This window comes from Tamandua tetradactyla, chromosome 3 (genome assembly GCF_023851605.1).
Source record: "Tamandua tetradactyla isolate mTamTet1 chromosome 3, mTamTet1.pri, whole genome shotgun sequence".
Lineage (NCBI taxonomy): Eukaryota > Metazoa > Chordata > Mammalia > Pilosa > Myrmecophagidae > Tamandua > Tamandua tetradactyla.
The window spans coordinates 140,338,315-140,361,739 of record NC_135329.1 but is presented as its reverse complement, the minus strand read 5'-3'; the positions used below and the strand labels follow the sequence as shown (position 1 = coordinate 140,361,739).

Sequence of the window (23,425 nt, the reverse complement as noted above, 5' to 3'; positions counted from 1 at the left end):
TGAGGAAAGGCAAATGAGCCACAGGAACTCAGTATTGTGAACAAAATTGAAGTAACATCAATAGAGTCGAAGTAAAATGAATGGGAGGTATTTTTCTTGGGGGCGGAGTTGAGGTCCTATGTTACCCAGACAGTTTGCTATAATCCTTCTGGAAATTGGAAACAATATTCTGGGGTATCTGAGTATAAAAATAAGGAGTAATGCTAAAGGTATAATTGAAGTCTCTGCCAGTTATTGATTTGACCTTGAACTAGAAACTTATTTGCAAATTACTTGTTTGTCAGTCTGTGTTCAGGCAGGGTGAGTTCAAAAAGAGCATGTAAACATTGGCAGGGGGCTCAGAAGCCTGCTTATCCCATCTTCTCCTCGCCATTGCGCCGCCTCCCTTCTTCACACCTCCGGCATGGAGATTTCTAACCTTACCAGCCCTGCCTGGGCGGGGGTTGCTGCCATAGACTGAGCACTTCCAATGATGGGAAGGTCTCCAATCCTCGAACAATCCACTGCATTGTGGGGCAGCCCTTCTTAAAATGAAATCACAGCTCCTCCCACACCGTCTTCTGCATTGGGTCTCTTTCCTCTTCTATGGGGCACACCTGAGGACAATACCTAACCTAAATACTCTCCAGTTTCTGCAGTAACATGATAATGCCTTGTCAACACTCTTGCTTCAAATATGGCGAGTCAAGGGACAAGAGAGAATGAAAATAGGGAAGAATTTAAATGAAACAGAGTTTCACCCTTTAAGAGCCCTTCCCTGGGTGACATGAAATCTACCATTCTCACCAGTCTCCCTGCACCCAGAGGGAGAGTGTGTGTAACAAAATGACATGGATCTTTAGCATCTACTACGTGAGGGATCATACTTGCTCCTTCACTAGATCATAAGCACCATGCATTGAGGGATCAGGCCCTCTTGCTCCTTGCCTCCTCCCCAGTATGAATCAGGCCACTTGTGTACCCTGATGATACTAATAGATACTCCATGCTGGTAACAGCAATGACAAAATTTTGCGTGAGGACAACCAAAGAAATAAACATAAAACGTAACATCATCACAAAATGTTCTTTATGACTTTATTTGGATAAATGAGATTCGTTTTGGACTATTTAATTAAACATGTGCTGCCACACAAAATGCCCCATGGTCTGCTTTATGATTTCATAGAAAGATTTGGTTATTCCTCGTGTGTTAGATCTCTGTTCTCAGGCCTTTCTTTCCACAAAAAACGTTAGATTTGTTTTGCTAACAGCACCCATACTAAAGGAAGCCTGGACTCAAAAAATAGATCAACTGTACCAAAGAACTGATGAAATTGCCAATTAGAGTAGAATTATTAGGGAAGGTAAGAAAAGCTGGCAGTTTCTTGTATCCTTCAAAACACTGCTAAAATTTTCTCTGTTCCTGAATCTTTCTCAGATTAACCCCAGTTCACTTCCAATCACTCTAATCACAGCAGAAACCCTGTAGTTGGTACTCATAGGTAATAATGCATCTGCTCTTTTTTATTCCTCTGTAAAATTCTTGGGTATTTTACTAACTGCCCATTTAATATTTCCAAAGCAGCTACAATTTCCTTCAATTTCTACACATATCTGTGGAGCCACTGGAGCCCAGATAGACCATTTTCTGACCCTGTCCCTTGCTGCCACACCACACAGAACTTTGACCTCTAAAGTTGCTTGTTGTTTCCCAGATGCTTTTGCCTCACACCCCAGACCACCCTTGTTTCCTTTTCTACTGTCATATCTTTTCTTTCTCTGTTATTACCTGAAAACCCTGATGTTAGCTGGAAGATGAAGGAAAAAAGCATCTTAAATAAGAATAACTAAATTTTGGGTTTTGAACTCTTTTCTTGGAATGCACACTGTGCTAGCATTTTATGAATTCTATTTCATCCTAAATAATAATAACAACAACAACAAAATCAAGGGGGGTAGGTACTAATATCTCCATTTTATAGATAAGGAAACAAAAGTTGCCCCCAGGTCTCACTAAACAACAGAGCTACATCCCAATACAGGCCTTCCTGAAGGCAGAGCTAGTACTTTTCAGTCACTTTTCTTAACTGGGTTAAAGTACATAGGGTTTCCAGGCCCTGAAGGAATGACTATTTTTTGGAATTCTATTTTAGGCATAATTCTTTTCTTAGGAGTATAGTAAAGCAAACATTTCTAGGTAGTTGGATTTTCCCTGTTCCCTCAAACTTCTAGACATACAGCTGACCCTATAAGCTCTCTGACTAGAATGTTCTGTGTCATGAGAAAGGAAAGGCAAACAGAGGTTAACTGCATGAAAATACAGAGTATAAAAATAAACTTTTTGAGCCAGTTTGAAACCACTGTGTACTCCAGAAAGGCCATGTTCTTTAACCCTGATTCAATATTGTTGGGTGGGCACTTCTGATTAGATGGTTTCCATGGAGATGTGTCTCTACCCATTTAAGGTAGGGTTGCTTACTGGAGCCCTTTAAGAAGGAACGATTTTGGAAGAAGTGACAGATGGGACAGAGCTAACAGGAGAACTAGGTGTTTGGAGATGCAGAAAGTAAATGTCCCCATGGAAGCTCTTGAAACCAGAAACCAAAGCCCCAGCAGAAGCCAGCCATATGCCTTCTCAGCTGACTAAGGTGTCTGGACTCATTGGCCTTTCTTCAAAAATTTTTAATTTTTGTTTATTTATTTTTTTCCATCAGCCTTTCTTGAGCCAAGTTATTTTTATCTGGATGCCTTAGTTTGGACATTTTTACAGCTTTAGAACTATAAACTTGCAACTTAATCAATTCTCATTCCACTTCTGGTATATTGCATTTCAGCTGCATTAACAAACCAGCACACCTTTCATCGCCAAATATAGGAAACTGTGCTCTGCAAATATTTACCTCTTCCATTAGCACTGCTGTGTCTTTCTGGCTCTTTGCGCGGGAGACTGAAGAGATGTCAGAATATGTGTTAAGCATTCGATCCAGGTCTGAAAATAGAATCACGCGCTCAGTCACAGTTCATTCTGACTCCATGTGACACAGCTACTCATCAGTCACACTCAGAGGGAGCCTGAAGCCTGAAATGATAGCAGTAGGACCTCCTACATGGCTGGGGGTATTTCTGAATGTAGCTGTTACTAAATTTTAGTGAGTGGGTAGCTGTTCATTTACCTTTACCTTCATTTAATGAACTCTGAGAAATGCTAGTGCTGATTGTTAATTTCCAAAGTGAGATTTTGAATTTCTTTTTATTGACCCATTCTATGGTTGATGCCTGACATTTACTTCAATGTTAGACTCTTTCTCACTACAGTATTTACATTTCTAAACATTTTGCTGTCTAGGATTTCCTATCAACAATCACACTGTAAATTGTTATTTCAGTCCATATAAACTCCTTATAACTGAATCAAAAGTGTGGTGAAATTTTACCTGCATTGCTTTAGAGCTACTTAACATTCTAACATGCCTAACTTCTAGGTATAGAATTTAATCCAAATGATTTTTACATCATTTAAAAAGTTAGTTAAAAAAGAAAGGCCAAATGAGAAAAGGAAAGAAAGGACACAAAAAATTTAGTGCACAGGAGGTACCATGTTTTAAACCAAATGAACTGTCTCTCATTCTAGCCAATTTCAGAAACACAGTAAAATACTACATTTCTGAAAACGGTAGTATGGTATTTATAAACCTTTTCAGAAATAGGCCAAAATGTCATTTTCAATTTCTTTGCCCTTTCCTTTCTTCTTTTTTTATGTATTTATTCATTCATACAAACTAGGTTTGGCATATGGTTCTTTAAATGAGATGCAGTCAGCAAAAACAGAATAATTCTAATTCTGAATAACACTTCTGAGTAAAATACTTTCCCTTTTCAGGCCATTCAAAGTGATAATAACACACCTTCTTTGTCTTGCAAGGCTTTTTCAATGTCATTTTGCAGTCTCACCAATTTTGATTTTATTGCAGATTTTCGTCTTTCTTTATCCATTGCAGTGTTAGGTTCTTCCTCCTTTGAGGAAAATAGAAAGGTTAAGGAGAGGGGAGTTCTTTAACATCTTAACAGGGAAAAATTGTTCATTCAAGGTGTACTGAGATTTCTACCAATGACATTTAAATTTCACTTTAAGGAAGAAAAAGAACAAAAGATTTAAAGAATAATCTTTGGTTTTACACAGACTGTTCTACCTGTTCTACACATGATTAATAAGACATCTCCTTGTCCACAACTTGTAAGTATATAGTTTAGCATTTTCTTTCATAGAACAAACTACTCTTGGAGGATGAACTTTATTATAGTTATTTCATAGTTTCTTGGTAATTAAACCTACCTATGGTTCTTTATTTATCTTTATTCAAGGTAGAGTTCTTCAATGGTCCAAATGTAGTATCATGTTATGTGCCACTAGGACCACCTCAGAAGTGCTACAAATGTTTATTGATTTCTGTTTGTAGGGTATTGCAAAAACATGAGCTAAAGCACAGACACTCTGCCTAGGATGGGTTTATAGATGAGTTAGGCCTTGAGGCATATTATCAAGGAAACCAGCAACACAAAGCCACATTTACTCTACACAGCATGAACGGTGCAGACAGGACTGTGTGGCTCATAAAGGGCTGTAATTGAAAGGTTCAAGGAGCCTAGAAGACTTAACTAGGAATTTTTTGATCAAGTGAAAGGAGGCCAAGGGGTATTCAAGGCAGGAGAAACAGCATGAGCAAAGGACAGATGAGGGAGGACTGTGTGTGAAATGTATCAGGGACAATAAAGAGACTAGTTGCTTGAGAAAAATAGTGGAAGAAAAATTGTCTAGGTAGTTTAGGCAAGATTTGGAGGCTGGTGTGGGAGCTATGGAGCTGCAAGGAGTGATTAATGGTTTCTGGACTTTCACTTGCATTATTTCAAGGGTTGAATGAAAAAGAAAATTAGGATGGTAGGGTTTGGGCAGGGAGGTACCTGACCATGAATGTAGCAGAGGGACAGAAATCCATACAGAATGTGGGGGAAACTAGTGACTGAAGATGGAAATGAACGAGGCAGGATTTCTCTGGTAAGGAAGGAGAAAAACTAGAATCCCAAATACTGGTACAGAGATTAGCTTTTGAAGGATTAGTATGAGAAAGGGGGATGCATGAGGCTTTAGAGCAAAGGGAATAGCATCTGTAACAGTATTTCTAGGTAAAATATTTTATTTACACAGTGCATTAGATATTTTTCTTCATATTATATACTTCATGTAATTATCACAACAACTCTGTGTGGTTGGTATGGTTCTCCTCTTTTCCCCTGTCCCTCAGAGAAATAAGTGATGGCTCAAGATGAAACAGCTAGTGAGTAATTCAGGAAACCTGATTCCTCCAAATTCTCTACCTTAGTCCACGCCTTCACAAATCTGCCTTGACGGAGCTGACTTCGCTCCTCCAGATGAGCTCTGATTAAACTGCAAGTGTGCCCAATTCCCACCCTAACCTCTTTCCATTGGAAGAATGTAAATTACAGCCAGGTTCCCATAGCAGTCCAACTTATTTGGGTTTGTTTGGGAACACCTATTTTTTAAACATATATTTCCAGGGAAAAATTACTACCGAATCAACTTGAGAATGGAAATATATTACTCTCCTTAATTTTCTTTAACTCATTCTTCACTTCTAAAGTTTTGACAGGAAAAAAGTCAATACTGGAGGAGGCAAAGAAAACTACAGATGTAATCTTTTGAACATAACAGTTACAATAAACTTATATATATTTGTACATCGGCAACCAATCTCTGAGTTTTACACTCAGATTGTTCTCCTGGCTTACCCTAGTTTGTGTAGTTCTCATAGCACTAGATAAAAGCCTGTCAGTCTTTTATTACTGGACATAATATAGGATATCAGGGTGCTTTGCTTTTAAGAATATTTAAGAAAATTTTTTTCACCCATCTTGAGACAAGTCTATTCTCTTAGGCAACACATATGTAGTTGTGAGTTCTGATGCATTGAAGTCTCATAGAAATCTAAAATTCCCACAGGCATAGCAATAGAAGATAAACCACCGTGACCATCTCCTCACATTTCTATAGAAGCCTGGCCAAACTTTCAAGGAGAATGACCCATATTTTATAGACAGGGTTTTTGATAGGGGCATTTTTACCATGCTTTGTAAGAAAATACTAGATACATTTTATTGTATATTTTCCCATCTCAGAGCTCATCTATGACATTTGGAAGAGAAAAAAAGAGAAGAAAAGTACTTTCCACACTTAATCAAATCCTTCTTTCCACTCCCAACTGCACTTCTGAGTTTCCGTTGAATAGACATTGTGATTGCTAATATACTTCGCTCTTGTCAGAGTAGGGGAAAAAGGAGATTAAATTAAAGAAATAGTTGACCATTTACTACTGTTGGAAGTGCTGAGGAAGGGAAATCCAGTCAGGGTTCACAACTGAGTCCTGATCTAACCAGCCCTCCCTTCATCCTTCATTTCTTATTCCCTGAACAGGGGTCCTGGGATATTGGCTTCAGCTGTGCTTTTAATCCTATAGGCGCGCATGGCTGGCAGGGTTGCTTCTACATAGCAGTACAAATATTCCTCCCCTTCAATCTGGAGTTTGAAATTCTGGATAAAATACAGGACCACGAAGGAGCTATCAGCAATTCTTTCTGCAGATTTTGGTAAGTAACAATTAGCTCTTACCATAATTAAGACTAAGAGAGGAGTAGAGGCAAAATTTTTGAAGCACAAACCAGGAGGACAAAGAATTTACTCCAAGATGGGAAAGAGGCAAAATACCTAGGCTCTGACCAGGGGTATTGATCGAGGAAGGTCATTACATAGAATCACCCCAAAACCCTCAAAATAAGCCTCATGTAATTTGGTACAAGTTTTTCAAGACAGTGGGCCATGAAAAATTGAGAGTGATCTCTACCTCCTAATATCCACGTCTTTATGTAATCCCCTTCCCTTGAGTGTGGGCAGGACTTAGTGACTCACTTCTAACACATAGAATATGGCAGAAGTGATGGGATGGCACTTCTGAGATCAGGTCACAAAAAAACTGTGGCTTCCCTCTTTGGAACTTTGGTGCTCTGTCTTTCAGATCACCAGTTATGGAGGAAGCAGTCTGCCATTTTGTGAGCTGCCCTATGGAGAAGCCCAGATGGCAAAGAACTAACGTCATTGGCCAACAGCCAAATGAGTGAGCTAGGCAATGGAGCCTCCCCCAGAAGAGCCCTGAGATGGCTGCAGGCCTGGCCAACAGCTTGATGGCAGCCTCGTGAGGGCCCCTACCTAACTCAGAGGCACCCAGCCAAGCCATGCCTCAATTCCAGACCCACATAAACTGGAAGATAATAAATATTAGTTTAAGACATTAAGTTTAGAAGTAATTTGTTACATAGGAGTAGACAATGGAAACAGGTACCAATATGATAAACATGATTATTTATGGGTCATGAAACACGTCTGCCTGGTGTTAATCTTATAGAAGACTGAGTATAAAGATTCATTCTAAAACCCTGCTTGATTTTTTTCCCCTTCCAGAGAAGACAGACTGTGTTTTCAATGCCAGTTTGTTCACTACTCACTGTTTTTTTACTTAGAAAAGTCAGTTGACTTTCTTCATTTACAAAACAAGATGTTTCCTTAGCAGTTACTCTCATGTTCTCGAAATAGATTCCTAGTACCTGACTAAGGTTTCCCCATTAATACAACTTCCCTCCCTTTCATACTTACAAAGTAATCAGTTAATAGAAACTCAGATTTGTTTTCTGTAGAGGAAATTGCAGTTTCTTCCATTAAAGACTGGATATCTTTTTCGATGTCTATCTTGCTGATGGCACAGTGAATCTGGTTGTGGCACTGGCAGTGCCAAGGAAAGCAAAACAAAATTGCTGAATAAGTAGGGTCCCACCAATTCTTATCAAACATACCAGAAATAGAGAAATCGTCACTACTCACTGTGGTCAATGCTTGACCAAAACCAGAGATATGGTGGTTGTACTGGTTTAAGTTATTGCATAAAAGTTGAATTCTTTCCTTTTCCAGTTCCAGGATGCTCTGAAAAGAACAGAAAATAAAGTAAGACCAGATAGTTGTGATCAAAACTGACGGTACCTATCAAGCACTGAGACAACTGAAGAAAGCCTAAATCAGCTGTCATGATTATGCCTCTTGGCTAGGTGATTTCCTAGCCACAAAGGGGAGATATCCAAGGCAAGGGATGTAATTTGGTGTCTATGCACCTTAGGGGACCCTTTAACTCACACACTTTCCTCAGGCTCTTCTGTTTCAAAAGGCCTATAGGCAGATATGGTGGGTTACCTGACATTCACAAAGAAGTGGGGGAAAAGGAGAAAATGAAGCATTTGAGAAATATCTGTGAATCTCAGAAAAGAGGCAAGGCCCAGTAAAATCTCTGTCCATATCTTGAAAATTCATTCAGACACTAAATTTTTAGAATCATTTGGAGTGCACACAAGGCCCCTGCTAGTTCTCTGCAGGGACAAATATGATGAAAAACAAATTATCTGCTCAAGGAGAATTGGACAAGAGCAGAATTCCAAAGTCTGATCAAATCATAACCATGGCCAAAAATTAGGCCTTGGGGATCAGAGCCCACTATTTGAAGGTGAGAATAGAGCATCTCCTTTTTTTTGCTTTGTTTTTGTTTTCTTTTTTTTTCGCATGAGCAGGCACCAGGAGTTGAACCTGGGTCTCTGGCATGGCAGGCTCTGCCATGTGCCACTGTGCCACCATTGCCCACCCAGCCACTCCTTTTTGTGTGGGACTTTTAGTGAGAAGGGTAAATAATGAAGCCCTGTTAGCCATTAAGATTTTCAAAATAATTAGTTATAAGACTCTAGCCACTTCTTTCTAGCTGAGTTGCTGGCTGGCTGTTTTGAGGGAATGAAGAACAGAGAGGACCAGCAACATACAAGGACCAAGAAGGCTGGGGCAGGGGAAATATGTAGGGGGACTCCTGGGCAATTGGGGGCAGTGTGAGGGCATAGGGTATGTGCCCAGAGGAATTTCAGAGATGGTACGCATCCTAAACAAAATTCTCCCAACATTATTTCCATAAGGACAAGACCTGGCATTCATCTTTTCAGACAGAGAAGGCCAGTTTGGTTGCTCTCATACCCACCATCCAGCCCATCCCCCCATTCCCCTCCAAAGTAGAAAATACTTATCAATAGTCTTTCACAAAGAAGGCCTGGGGTAAACTTGTGCATTATAAATTACTATAGGGAGAGAGAAGGTGGAGCATGTTTCATCCTCCCTCCCTTGGTCTTACTGGCCTGACCCAGTATGCTGGTCTATATCCTTGTGCTTAGATTACATTCACATCTGTCGTTTCATCTATGCTATATAGTTATTTTAAGGCAGCTCTTAAATATAAGTAATAAAAGGCAGCAGCAGGAAATAATTATGAATACCTATGCCAATGCTATGCAAATTTAGACTTTTGTGACAAATATCTTGACATTTGGATTGGAAAGCCTAGAGTTTTGCTCCCCAACAGCCATCTTCTTAGATTTACTGATTAAGAGTGTGTTGTTTAATCTTCATATACTTGTGAAAGTTCTGGTTTTTTGGTGATTATTAATTTCCGTTATGGTCAGAAAAAGTACTTTGGATACTTTCAATCTTATTAAATTTATAAAGACTTGTTTTGTATACCAGCATATAATCTATCCTGGAGAATGTTCCATAAGCACTATAGAAGAATGTATATCCCAGCATTTTGGGGTGTAATGATCTCTATATATTAGGTCTAATTCATTTACTGCATTAAGTTCCCTATTTCCTTATTGATCCTGTTTGATTGTTTTACCTATAGTGGAGAGTGATGTATTGAAGTCTCCCATTATTATTGTTGACACATTGACTGCTCCCTTCAGCTTTGCCAATGTTTGCCTCAAATACTTTGGAGCTCCTTGATTGGGAGCATAAACATTTATGATTGTTATTTCTTCTTGGTAAATTGTCCCTTTTATTAATATGTAGTGTCCTTCTTTGTCTCTTATGACATCTTTACATTTAAAGTCTATTTTATCTGATATTAGCATAGCCACTCCTGCTTTCTTTTGTTTACAGCTTGCATAGAAGATCTTTTTTCTGTCCTTTCACTTTCAATCGATTTGTGTCCTTGCATCTAAGATGCATCTCTTGTTTTTTAGAGCATATAGATGGATTATATATTTTAATCTATTCTGCCAATCTGTATTTTTTTAATTGGTAAGTTCAGTCCAGTAATATTGCTGTAAAAGTAGTTCTTGATTCTTTTCCCTCTCTCTGTCTTTTTATCTTTTAAATTATCCGTACTGGTAGCCTTCAACTTTGTGCCATCCTCCAGACCTCCCTTTCCTGCCTTTTTTCTTCAGCTGCAGGACTCCCTTTAGTATTTCTTATAGGGCAGGTCTTTTGTTGACTAGTTCTCTCAGACTTTGTGTGTCTTTGAAGATTTTAATCTTTCCCTCAATTCTGAAGGACAACTTGGCTGGATACAGAATTCTTGGCTGGAAGGCTTTCTCTTTCAGGCCACTGCTTTCTTGCCTTCATGGTACCTGTTGAGTAGTCCAAACTCAGTCTTATGTGGTTTCTATTGTATCTAATAGATTGCTTTTCTCATGCTGCTTTCAGTACTTTCTACTTCTCGTCAACATTTGACAGTCTGATTAGAATGTCTCTTGGAGTCAGCCTATTTGGATTTATTCTACTTCATTGAACCTCTTTGATTTCCATATTTATGTCTTTTATAAGGGTTGTGAAGTTTTCTCTGATTATATCTTCAACTAACCTTCCCAATCCTTTACTCTTCTCCTCTCTTTCTGGGACACCAATTATTCTTATATTTGCACACTTTTTGTTGTTTTAATAAGATTATTTTGCAAATTGATTTCCTTCACTCATCTAAATGTTTTGTATTTACTTGGATTTGCATTGAAGGTCCCCTTTTGCACTTGGTTTGCCAGTAATTCCCTGCAAAACCAAGGCCCAGATCTCATGTAGGGAGTGCAATTCTACTTGGAGGTCTATTAAAAGCTAGGAAGGGGCACACAGGTAGTTCAGAAGCACTATGCCCAGCTACCACATGGAGGGGAGACCCAGGCTCAATTCTTGGCCCATGCACCCTCTCTCCCCAAAAAAGAAAAACAAAAACAAAAAGGCACCTCAGCAATAGTTGGCCCTGAAGCCAAAAGGAGACACCCCAAGATATATTTGGAATGAATTCAAACTGGTGCCTGAATATTATTAATTTTAATAAAAATAAAAAATAAAAAAATAAAGGAAATAAACTAGGCAACTAGGGAGTTTGCCAGACTGCACTTACTGTTTCTTCCCAGCAGATGGCATGCTTGAGGTACCTTCTCCCCTCAGGCCTGCCTCTCCCCAACCATGGTGGCTGGCTGGGCAAGATGGTGTGTGTGGCAGACGAGGTGCTACTGGGGCAGTGATAAGACAGCAGGTCCTAGCACATGGGATAGGGCAGTTGATCACAGTGGTTGGCACCCAGCACCTGGTGGATCAGCTGCTAGGTGGAGCGACCAATCCCAGCACCTGGAGGCACAGCTTTTCATGGTGGATGGCTAGGCATGCTTCTGGGTCACAATGGGAGCTGCTGGCTTCAGAGCTATGTGGGGAGGGCTCCCCTGCTAGTTGCTGAGGCAGGTTGGATTGGAAGGATTATCAGTTCCCTCAGATCCACATTTTCTTGCACGCTGCCACCCACCACCCACCCCTAGCAGGGTTATAGCCAAATAGACTCACCCTACTCTCCCCATCCAAATCTCCCTGCTTCTCTCTACCAGGACCTCCCAATGAAATGCTGAAGACCCTCTTTGATCATGGGACTGCAATCCTGGTCGATTTTTTGTCCCTTCTTTTGTTTGCCCCATGGAGTGGAGGTGAAACCAGCTACCCTACTCTGCCATCTACCCAGAATGCTCTATATCCACTTTCTTAGAAGTGCCAGAAGCTGCACAATTTTTGTAAGTTAATGGGAGCCAATGCCTTTGTTCCTGCAGGCAGTCTCCTGAGTCTTTCTCTAAACTTTCAGGCACCAGCCATTCGAACATGGCAGTGTGCCCTTCTGTCTCCCAGATAAAAGATTAAAGGCACAGAAGACCTATCAAACATATTGCTTCTCCAAAGGAAAGAAACCAAATGCATCATAACAAAGATGTAAAACAAATTCTGCTTAGTTGCTTGGTCTCAAATGGGTCAATCTCCAAAAAGAAAGAGTCCTTACACCATAGAAAAAGATTTAGAAAACAGCTGTCCTAGTTAAGCAATATGAAAAAAAGGACAGGAGGGAAAATAAGAGCCAGGTTTTAGGAACACATTGCATCCCTGATGGGCAGGTGTTTCTTTACTTTGACAAGTGTTGAACCACAAGCATCAATCTGAGACTAGAATAACTGGTGTCCCTTGGTAGAGACTGGTAATGTTTAACAGATTTTAATTACATTTCAGGGAAATCATTAAAGTGATCTATGTTTTCCCATGAAAAGAGGCTAAGATAAATTTCACTGTGCAAAGGGGAAATCTATGTCTCATTTAGTGAATTATTGCTTTCTATTATCTTGCTCTTTTTTATAGAAAACAAGTGGTAGGGAAGCAGGTCACAGGAGGACCTCAAGCTATTCTTTTGTGCTTTTACAATAGCACATAAGGAAACTGTGGTGTGAGAGAGTTATGAAGAAATATCAAGCAGTGTTATTATCTATCTGGGACCCAGACCTTGTGATAATTTATGTTCTTCCTTCATTCTTTTCAGTTCCTGCTGTCCTGGCCTTTTCTGATTTGTAGTATAGGAGCAGCTTACAAAGGACTTAGTTTTTCACCTGAACAGCATTTGTAAAACTGATAAAAGAAATATGCCATCTTTAAATTCTCAAACTGTATTATGCCTGGCAATCACCTGGACCCCTTTCCAAGATCATTCAGAGGTTCTGATCTACCAGTTCTAGGGGAGAGGCTTAGGAGGTACTTTGAGATATCATACTATTGGTATGGAATTTAGAAAATAAAAAAACCCACAAAAAGCACATTTAAAAATTGTTTATAATTCTTCTACCCAGAGGTGACCTCAGTTAACAGATACTGTATTTCAGTCCAGGTATGTGTATGTATGATTTTATCTTTCTAGTTATCTATCAAATTATTCAAATCTGTATCCTGTCTTTTCACTTAACTTTATACATGAGCAGTTTCCCGCCATTAGTCTTCAATAACATCATTTTCATAATAGTCTATTGTGTAGGTGTGTATTGACTCATTTAAACCACCCCTTCATGGTGGCCATTTGGATTTTTTCCTCCCTTTTTACGTTTAGTGTTTTTTGAACAGAAATCTGTATTTTGTTTTTTGGTTACTTCCTCAAGATAGGTTTCTAGATAGGAAATTACCTTTCTCAACCAGGGTTCTAGGCAATTTTGAAGCCCTGAAGTCCTAAGGCATCCACTGTGTATAATTAATTACCTTCTCTCCTCCGCATCTAGAATGATACTGGTCATTAGTCACTTACCATCCTTGGGAGAACCTAGAAAATATCACACATCACTTATTGTGTTCTGTGTTCAAATGAAGAACACAGGTTGAGAAAATGAATGTTGTTAGCTTAAAATTCTTGAATGAATACTATCAGCATGAAGCATTTGATGCTTGGTAGTGTAGGTCTTATTTTTAGAAAATAGAGTTTATTTCTACCAACTGGATTTTTTATCTTGGAGGTAGGAAATATGGCTTGAAAATAATTGAGAAATGAAATAAGGAAACTAATTTTAACATATGGTTTGTGGAATTGGTTTCCTTACTTAATAGCCACACTTGAGACTTTAAAATAATTCTCATAACATCTGAAAAAGCACCTTAAACAGACTTTAGTGAATATGCTTTAAAAGAAATTGTAAATCCAAACCTGGAATGTAAGAAGGGGTAATAGGATCCTAAAATAAATTCTTATATTTGACTTTTACAGAAGAATGAGGGAAAATGAAACTGAAGGACCATTTCTACCTCTCACACTTAGAAGGAAACTTTCCTGTAACTCAACCCACTTTCGTTACATATTTTTGTGGATCTCATATTTTACCCTTGAGTTTACAAACACAGAAGCTACAGAACAGATAGAGTAATAAGTGAGTCTATGACATATTGGTAGATACTGAATGTATACAAGCCAAGGAAATATAAAGTAATGTAACCAAGATGTTAGGGTTTAACAAATGATTATTACTACTGAATAATTATATAAATATTCGTTTTTTTTCCTTTCTGCAATATTAGAGTAGAAAGAGGGAAACACCTGAGATTTCTGAACTTGGATCCTGTTGCCCTGGTCCTTGATAATGATTGTAAAAGCCTTTATTTTGTGCCTTTGATTGTAAAAGCTGGTACTTCCTTTATCAGTTTGTAAGGATAAATCCCCTAATGCTAGTGGAGGAACTTGAATCGGCTCAGAACCAACCATTAACTGGCTCCACAGAGGTTCACTCTTTTACATTTGTAAATTGTTTCTATACTTGCTGTGGAGAAGATAACACTGTCTCTCTCCCCTTCTGCTTATACTTGCTATTGAAATTGCAATGACTTCATCTCACCTTGTCAGAATCCATAAAAACCTTGAACTCCCTAGACTCAGGGAGACCAAATTTTAGGCCAAATAGGCCATCTGATCTCCTGCTTTGTGCCAAGTAATAAACTCTCTCTCTTTGAAATCCCTGTGTTTCAGGAATTGGCAAAAGAGAGCTCAAAAGAACATAGGGTAAGAGGAAATGGGCAAACTTAGGGGGAGAGGGGAGGTGCAAAGCTTCTAAGCCTACAGTATAACGGTAGAATAAACCAAGATACAGGAGGGGTGAAAGGAAATCCTACTTCCTTAAAGCAGTTATGACCTTGAATAAATATTCCACAATTCTGGGTTTTATTAAAAAACCTAGGGCAGGCCATGGTGGCTCAGTGGCAGGGTTCTTGCCTGCCATGCCAGAGACCCTGCCATGCTCTATTCCTGGAGCCTGCCCATGCCAAAAAACAACAACAACAAGACCTAGGGTTTAAATATATTTTTAAATTTATTTTTATTTTATTTTTTACATGGATAGGCTCTAGGAAACACATGGCAGGTAAGAATTCTGCCATGAGCCGCAGTTGCACTGCCCAGGTTTAAATATTTTTGAACTTAAGTTGAAAGGAGGTCTTTTGAAATGTAAATAAAATGTAAATAACTCTTTCAAGATAAGGAAGACTTTGTAAGGAAAAATGATTTCCATGATGCTTGAATACAAAAGGCGGGAATGCTGAAGGAATGGATAGAAGGTATAGAAGAAAAGGAAGCTGAGAAAGGAAGGAGAGACTCAGCAAAAACGTTCCACCGTAAGAATGGTAACAGTACCTGACGCCAGTTAGATTCAGCACACTATACGCACATTATGTCCCCAAATCCCTGCAGCCAGACAAGAACCATTATTGTCTCTACTTGCTGGGAGGTAAGTAGAGGGTAAACACAGCCCTTGAAGGGAGCAACAGTTTCTTTCCCATCTCCTAACAGGGCTATCTAAGAAAGCCAGGCTCTGTGAAAAGGCTACAGCTTCATTGAGAATTCCTGGGTGGTGAGGCAAGATCAGAGCCTAGGCTGGCCAGACAGACTTCAGATGGCTAAAGCTGGTACTTAAATCCCTGGATTTTTCTCACCTTTCTTATCCAAAATCGATCCTGTTTGAAAGTGTAAAGTAAAGAATGGTTTCTTCTCATTTCTTCCCTTCTGTGACCTAAGTTTTCATCTCACCTCTTTCCTTCCCTCCTTCCCTAACTGAGTGTCTTTAAGGGATTTAAATACAGTCCTTTATTTTCTACTTGCCTTACTTACCTCCTGTCCTCTCCCAGCTCTTGTTGAGGCAGAAGCATGCATAGCACAGAAGGTTTTAACCTGTGCTTCAGTTGTTTCCTGGAACCACCTTGGGCAAGTTAATTAATCTCAATTTCCTTAATTATAAAATGGGAATAAAATTATTACTGACCTCCTAATATGGCTGTGATGAATGCAAAACATAATGCACTTGAAAGTGCTTAGGGTAGTGGCTGCCCAACTGTGAATGTTCATGCCTACATTATCAAATTGCATTACAATTGCTTCATATTTTAATTGTACCTTGCTTTAAACATTTTTTAAAAATGTAAAATACATAGAGAAAAATAAAACAAAAACAATCTAGTCAAAGTACATGGCAGCATTTTGTAAAGTCATATTGAGCAACCATGTAAACATAAGACAGTGCTATCATATGGGTACTATAAAAAACACAGTCTGTTCATGTTTATATTGATTTTAAAATTAAAAGAACTAAGCTATTGAGATATTATAGCTGACCCTTACCCATTTTTCATAACCCAAACCCACTGCTGAAGCAGCATATTCCATAACTAGGTTGCAAAAGTTTCCATTTCTTTTTTCTCTAAAATTCCCACCTGCACACTCCATAGATAAATTCTTGCTTTAACAGCTCTAGCCAGATGAGCCCTAATTAGTGTATTAGTCAAGGTTCTCTAAGAGACAGGAGCAACAGGAGATATTGATAAATAGGAGATTTAGAAAGGTGTCTCATGCAACCGTGGGAATGGAAAAGTCCAAAATCCGTAGGGCAGAGCTGGTAGCTCTGATGAAGGGTCTCAACAAACTCAACAGAAGAGGCTCACTGGCTGAAGAAGAAGCAGTGAGAAGTTTCTTTTCTCCCCTAAAAGTTTTCAGATGATTGGATTATCTCTTTTACAGGTGACATGCCCTTAGTTGAGTGCAGATATCATCAACCACAGCTGCAATCAACTGACTTATGATTTAAGAAAACAGCCTTCTGGCTTATCAGTTAGCCACAAAATATCCTTATAGCAATGATCAGGCCAGTATGTCCAGATACTGTCAGATGATGACCAGACACCTGGGCATCATCACTTGGCCAAGTTGACACCAGAACCTAACCATCACAGTCTACCCCTTGTCAACTTGGCAGCTATACACATCACCTTGAAACATGATTAATTTCCAAATAGAACACAATAACAGACATACGTTTCACTTAACAGTATTCAACTGTCCTGTGTACAAACAGAAACACACTAGATCTCTCCAGAATAGGGCATAAGTCCTTAGGTAACATTAACTTTTAAACTTCATATCCTATAACTTAAATACCATAACATGAACAGTACAACCTATGTCATATGATAAGAGAAAAACAAGATATTTGCTTATGTACAAATATAAACATACTCATAACAAAACAGGGAGGAAATATTCATACCCATTATACTCTTCATTTCTGTAACTGGTCACTGGTCATAGTTCATATTTATCACTACCTTCTTCTACTACCCTTTCCATGTTCCCTTTACCCTTAGCAAATCACTTCAGCTGGCTATGGTTCTTTGCCAGGGGAAGTGACCCAAACCTTCATTCATGAAGTTTCTGGGCCATTGGTATTCCTGCCTGGGAGTTGTTGCAGTTTTCTATTGACTTTAATCACAGGGAATGGTAGTGCCAAGAGACAGCCTAGGGGATCCCCTGTATTCCAGAAAAGCTCTTCTTTACATCGTTGTGTAGTTGCAGTCTTATTTCCTCTTGATGGGCAGGATCCATCACAGACAGTACAGTAATCCTCTTCTTTGCCTGTTGATTCAGAGGCATCAGAAGCCCAAGGTGGCAGTCTTAGCCAATGGAATCATTGTTGTGTAGGAGTACTCCTCTTTCTGGAACTAAGATCTGTAGACCAGCAAAGCTTAAGGTTTCAGGGACAGGAGGCAAAAATTTTTCTAGAGGACCACTAGGGGTGATAGTGAGTGGTTCCATTCCCATTTCTACTGTTTGATTTCTGGGCCCATGAATCCTGGCTATGGGAAAAACAGCACCACACAGTGGATGCTGATTCAGAGGATGCACAGCCTCCTGGAAAACATGCCCTAGCCCTGCAAATTATTGCCACCTAGTTGGTGCCATAATTGGGTCCTCAAAAGGTCATTCCACTATTCTGTCAACCCAGCTGCCTCTGGATGATGGGGAATGGTAAGACCAGATAATTTCATGAGCATTTGTTCATTCCTGCACTTCATTTGCTATGAAATGGGTTCCTTGATCAGAAGCAATACTGTGTGGAATTCCATGATGGTGGATAAGGCATTCCCTTAGTTCATGAATGGTAGTTTTTATGGAAGCACTGCAAACAGGGAAGACAAACCCATAACTGGAGTATGTAACTACTCCAGTTAGAAAAAATCACTGCCCTTTCCATGATGGTAAGACAGTCCAATGTAATCAACTTGCCACCAGGTAGCAGGCTGATCACCTTGGGGAATAGTGCCTTATTGGGGACTGAGTTTGGGTCTCTGCTGCTGGCAGATTGGGCACTCAGCAGTGGCTACAGCCAGGTTGGCCTTGGTGAGTGGAAATCCATGCCCACTGAACAACGGTAGGAGTGGCTGAGGAGAAAGGATGATGTTTATCCAAAGAACAGGTCTATACCAGTTTGAAAGGATTATGCACCCTAGAAAAGCATGTGTCAAGCTGGAGAAACACAGCTGTTTGGAGATGCTTGGAGTCCAGCAGATGTCGCCATGAGGTATTAAGCAAGCAAGAACCTGGAGAGAGCCAAAGGAAGCCAAGAGATGAAAGCCAGTCCCAGAGAAGCAAAGAGGAACCCCTACAGGAACAGAGGTTGAAAGCAACAGAACCCAGAGTCAAGGGACCGGCAGATGCTAGCCACCTGACTTCCCAGCTGACAGAGGTGTTACATACCCATTGGCTTTTCTTGAGTGAAGGTAACCTCTTTTTGGTGCCTTAATTTGGACACTTTTACTTCCTTAGAATGGTAAACTTGTAACTAATTAACTTCCCTTTTTAAAAGCCATTCCATTTCTAATATAACACATTCCTGCAGCTTACAAACTAATACGATAAGTAACTTGTATTAGTTTGTAGACACAGCCAATGATAATGTTCAATTTGCAATGCAAAATTTGAATGTTTACTAGCCAATGCCAACATGTCAATAGCCCTAACATCCCTAGCCTTACCTCCCTTTGTTCAATCCAATAAATATCCCTCACCTCACCAGCTCACAGAGACGGATCTGAGGAACCATTTATCTTCCTGCCTCTGCAAAGCTAGCCCTTGCTATACAACTTCTCTTCTCAAAATTCTAGTGTCTACTGATTGATTTTGTTTGCATTGGGCAAGGATTCATTTTGGGGGGGGGGAGTGTGTGTATGCGTGGTTTGGAAATTAAACCTGAGTCTCCCATATGGAAGGTGAGCATTCTACCACTGAACCACCAAGGTACCCAAAGACTCATTTTTGAGCTTAACAGTATAGCTAAAGTACCTTTTGAGCCTGGGGTGTTTGTGCCACTGCACAGCTGTATGTGGCAGCCCTGTTCAATTTCTGCCATAAGTTTCATTTCTTCTACCCAACATAGTCTACTTGTCTATGTATACAAACACATATATATAAACTCAGTATTACTTGGGGTGTGAGCTTAAAATGTTTTAAATTTCCCTAGATTGTATAAATTGTATGATTCTTTCCTTCAACTTCAGGCTTAAGTATAGTAAAATTCATTTCTTTTAGTACTGGAAATTAGTCCATTTTTCAAATGAGAGACTATCTTAAATCATTAATTCCTCTTTTTATGGGTAATACAATTGTGTACACATTTTTCTCTCATAGAATCATCAACAATTATGCAGTAAAATTTCTTGTATATCACTCCTGGTGTGATGTGTAAATATTTATTTTACTTTAGGGTTAAGTTTCCCGGATGGTAAAACAAATACAATACAATGGGTTGGCCCATTGTTTTGAAGCTAAAAGTCCAAAATAAAGGTGTAAGCAAGGCAATACTTTTTCTCCAAATACTATGACATTCCAGGGCTGGCAACTGGTGATCCTTGGTCCTTGCTTTTTTTGTCACATGGCAATTCACATGGTGGCATCTTCTCCTTTCCCTCCAGGTTCAGCTGACTTCCAGCTCCTTACCACTCCCCGTCCTCTCCCTCTGTGGCCTTCTCTTTAAGGCCTCCACTAATAAGATTAAGACCCAGCCTGATCCAAATGGGCCACACCCTAATGAATGTAATCTCATCACACCTGCAGGAGCAGGAGTAGGGACCTGAACATGCCTTTTGTGGGGAATGATTCAATCCGCAGCAAAGGGATATGTCTATAACATTGCTGTCTTGTGGGTATATGCATATTTCAGTTTTCCTACACACCACTAAATTGTTCCCACTAGAAGGTTACAAAATTCTTGTTTTCCAACATTCTTGCCAATACTTGATATTGTCACCTTTGAGTTTTTGACAAATGATTGTGCTTTTCATGTTTTCTGGTGATTTTGATTTCCTCTTTTGTGACTTACTTGTTTATATCATTTGCCCATTTTTATTAGGTCTTTTATGTGTGAGTCTTTGCTACTAAGCTATGTGTAACTCAAAATCTGCTTTGGTACTTTATTCATTGCTATATATATACATATGTATATACATATCTAATGCCCAAACAATGTCTGACATACCAAGGAACTTTGTAAGTGATTACTATATGAATCAGTTCTCATGTTTAAAACTCATTTCTCAGTACCTAATACCTAAGTACTAATTTACACTTTAACAGCATGTTTCTTTTTCATATCTTAAAAATTGCCAGTTATCCTTTAATATCATCAAATAACTAATCATTGTTCAAATTTCGCCAATTGACAGCATGTTTTGAAGTTATCTGAATGCTGTTGCGTCTGTTAAGAATTAGGAGCAGACACTCTGGCCAATGACATTCAATAAAATTCTATTGGTAATTGTCTCCATGAAGAAATGGAAACAATGAGAAAAAATGTGGTTTATCTGAAGTCACTGTGAGTTAGGGTCATAGCTAAGGACAGAGGTCAGGTGTCCTAACTGTAGACCAAGTCTCCATTTTCAAGGCTATACAAAGTTCCACAGAGAAAGAGGACATTGTGAAGGCATAATTTACCTGGTAACAGTTTTCTAGAGTGTTTTCCCATTTCAGTCTGGTTGAATAGCCAGTCATGTTTTTTTGGTAGTAATTTTCGTCTTCCTTTGCCAACTTCTCAGCAGATTTTTCCAGTTTATTGAGGAGCTAAAGTAAAACATCAATGTCACATATTCATTAGCACATTTATAAAAGCCCCTTTTAATTCTATAGAAATAATTATATTTGGTCCAATGATATGTTTCTTATCTGTCAATTCAAGTCATAAATATAACTGTATGAGAAAACCAAAGATCTTTCTCAGAAAACAGGGAAGTCAGAGCCAGAAAGAAACATAAAGATCTTTCAATCTGATTCCCACAATTTTACATATGAGAAAATTGGCATCCTTAAAAGTGAAGTGATTTGCCCTCAAACATGAAGGTCCTTAAATATGAAGTTCATCAAGTCAAGGAGAAGGCCAAAGGACAGGTGTTGAGAAATAAATACAAGTCAAGGGTCTCTAACTCAGGACTGTAGTCTTATTTGGTAAATTTTTAGGCCCCTGGAGACTTGTGAAATCATATCATTTTAGAACTGGATGGGCCTGGCTACCATCAGGTCTGACACACTTACTTTACTTTCACTACTGAAGCCCAGTGATATAGCTTTAGAAGCAGAGTTCCAGGATTTGAGTTCTGACTCTGGATTCAAGCAAATTACTTAACTTCCATGAGCCACAGTGGTATCACCTCTATGATGAGGATGCTAACTCTTACTTTACTGGGCTGTTTTGAGGATTCAAGGAAGAAATGCAGGTAAAGCATTGGGCATACTGCCCAATACCTGGTATAGTACTCAGGAAAGACTGGCAAGTATTGTTTCTAGTCAAGAGTCTGAGACACAAGCCCAATGTTCACAGCAAGTTATGGATAGCTTGACTGGATGATTTCCTTTCTTCCTACTTTCCAGTGAGCTGCATGCTTACAAGGAGTCACCTCTTGCCAATCACCAAAATTTACCATGCCGATTATTAAGTCATTTGTAAAACAGAAGTAATACAAAACTCACGGATCAGCAACTAAAATTGTTTCTCAAAATGTTCATATAAGTAATTTCATCTTTCTGAGAAATGAGTAATTTAGATTACCTGAGCAATTCTCAAGCTTTAGTGAGCCTAAGGAGAACCTGGGGTGCTTATTAAAATTGCAGATCTGGGGTTGCACAAGTAACAAGTCTGATTTTAAGCAGTTCTGTCATGGGGATGGGGAAATCTGGATTTTCACTATTTCCTCAGATGATTTCAATGCAAGTCATCCTCAAACCAGACCAAACACTCCTCTGACTTAAGCCAATTAGGAGTCTCAAGGACAAAGACAAAAGGCTTTTAAGAATGACCTACATCATATTTAACAACAACAATGAAAAACATTCATCCAAAATACTGAATATTAATACCACCCACTTTTTTTTTTTCCAATTTATATGCTAGCCATGCAACTGTCCCTTAGCTTTGAAGTATGACCTACACAGAGCACATTTGGTTTTGTATAGCAAGTATACTTAACCACATCTATCTGTAGAGACATGAGCTTGTGAATTTAGTCTAACAATATAGAGAAAGGGCACAAAGAGTGCCATGTCTATACTTTACTAAATTATTGTCCTTCTATTCTTACTGAGGATGCTCAGACTCCCAGAAATGAGAGCTGAGTCTCTTTTGAGACCTCTGCTATACATTCATCAGTCTCCACTATACAGCTATTGACTAGACGTTTCTGCTCAACAAATTTACAACAAATAGCCTGAAATAGATCTAAAAGAATATAATCCTATATTCTTATTTAAGAAACTTTTCAGAAACCTTTAACCTTTACTAAAATCTGTCAAGATGGGATACTTTTTTCTTTCTCCTTTTTTTCTTTTGGAACAAAGATCTAGTTTATTCACTAATTTACTAATTCATTCAAAAATCAAATATTTATTGAATGCTGGCAATATGTCATGTACAATGCTAGGCTCTGTGAATATAAAAGTATATAAAATTGGTATCCCATTTAGTTAGGGACCCACATGGGCCATTACTATTCTGTGTGGGTACATACCAGGATGATAGAAGTGCTTAGGTATTACTGGGGCACCAAGAGGGTCACCTAAACCAGCTTTACAGTTAAAATGATCTTAAGGTGAGACTTGGCACATAGTAGTTGCTCAAAAATTGATTCCTATATGAATAACCCTGAAATAAAGGTATGCGTTGGCAAGGCAAAATAGCATGGCATGTTGCAGATTCTGTTTTTGCTTATTTGTTTGTTAGTTTTGAGGATGGAGCATGCAGTTTGAGCTGGACAGAGTTCCACCTCAGAGGAGTCTTAAAGGTTATGTAAAGAAATTGGTACTTTATTCTGAGATTACTGAGAAACCTTTGAAGGCTTTTAAAAGGGGAAAGATATGCTCATATTGGAGTTTCAGAAAAGCTT

At 39.0% G+C, this 23,425-nt stretch overlaps 1 protein-coding gene across 2 annotated transcripts in view; it reads right to left on the bottom strand.

Moving 5' to 3' along the window:
• The window catches only part of NOSTRIN (nitric oxide synthase trafficking), a 79,925-nt gene that overhangs the window by 11,086 nt on the left and 45,414 nt on the right, over positions 1-23,425 (bottom strand). For both annotated transcript variants that reach the window (XM_077154071.1, XM_077154070.1), the window contains exons 8-12: positions 20,988-21,113; positions 7,928-8,026; positions 7,703-7,828; positions 3,888-3,996; positions 2,883-2,971 (exon numbers count right to left, since the gene is read on the bottom strand). In XM_077154071.1, the coding sequence (XP_077010186.1) occupies positions 2,883-2,971; positions 3,888-3,996; positions 7,703-7,828; positions 7,928-8,026; positions 20,988-21,113 (549 nt within the window). The remainder of the gene's footprint in view (positions 1-2,882; positions 2,972-3,887; positions 3,997-7,702; positions 7,829-7,927; positions 8,027-20,987; positions 21,114-23,425) is intronic.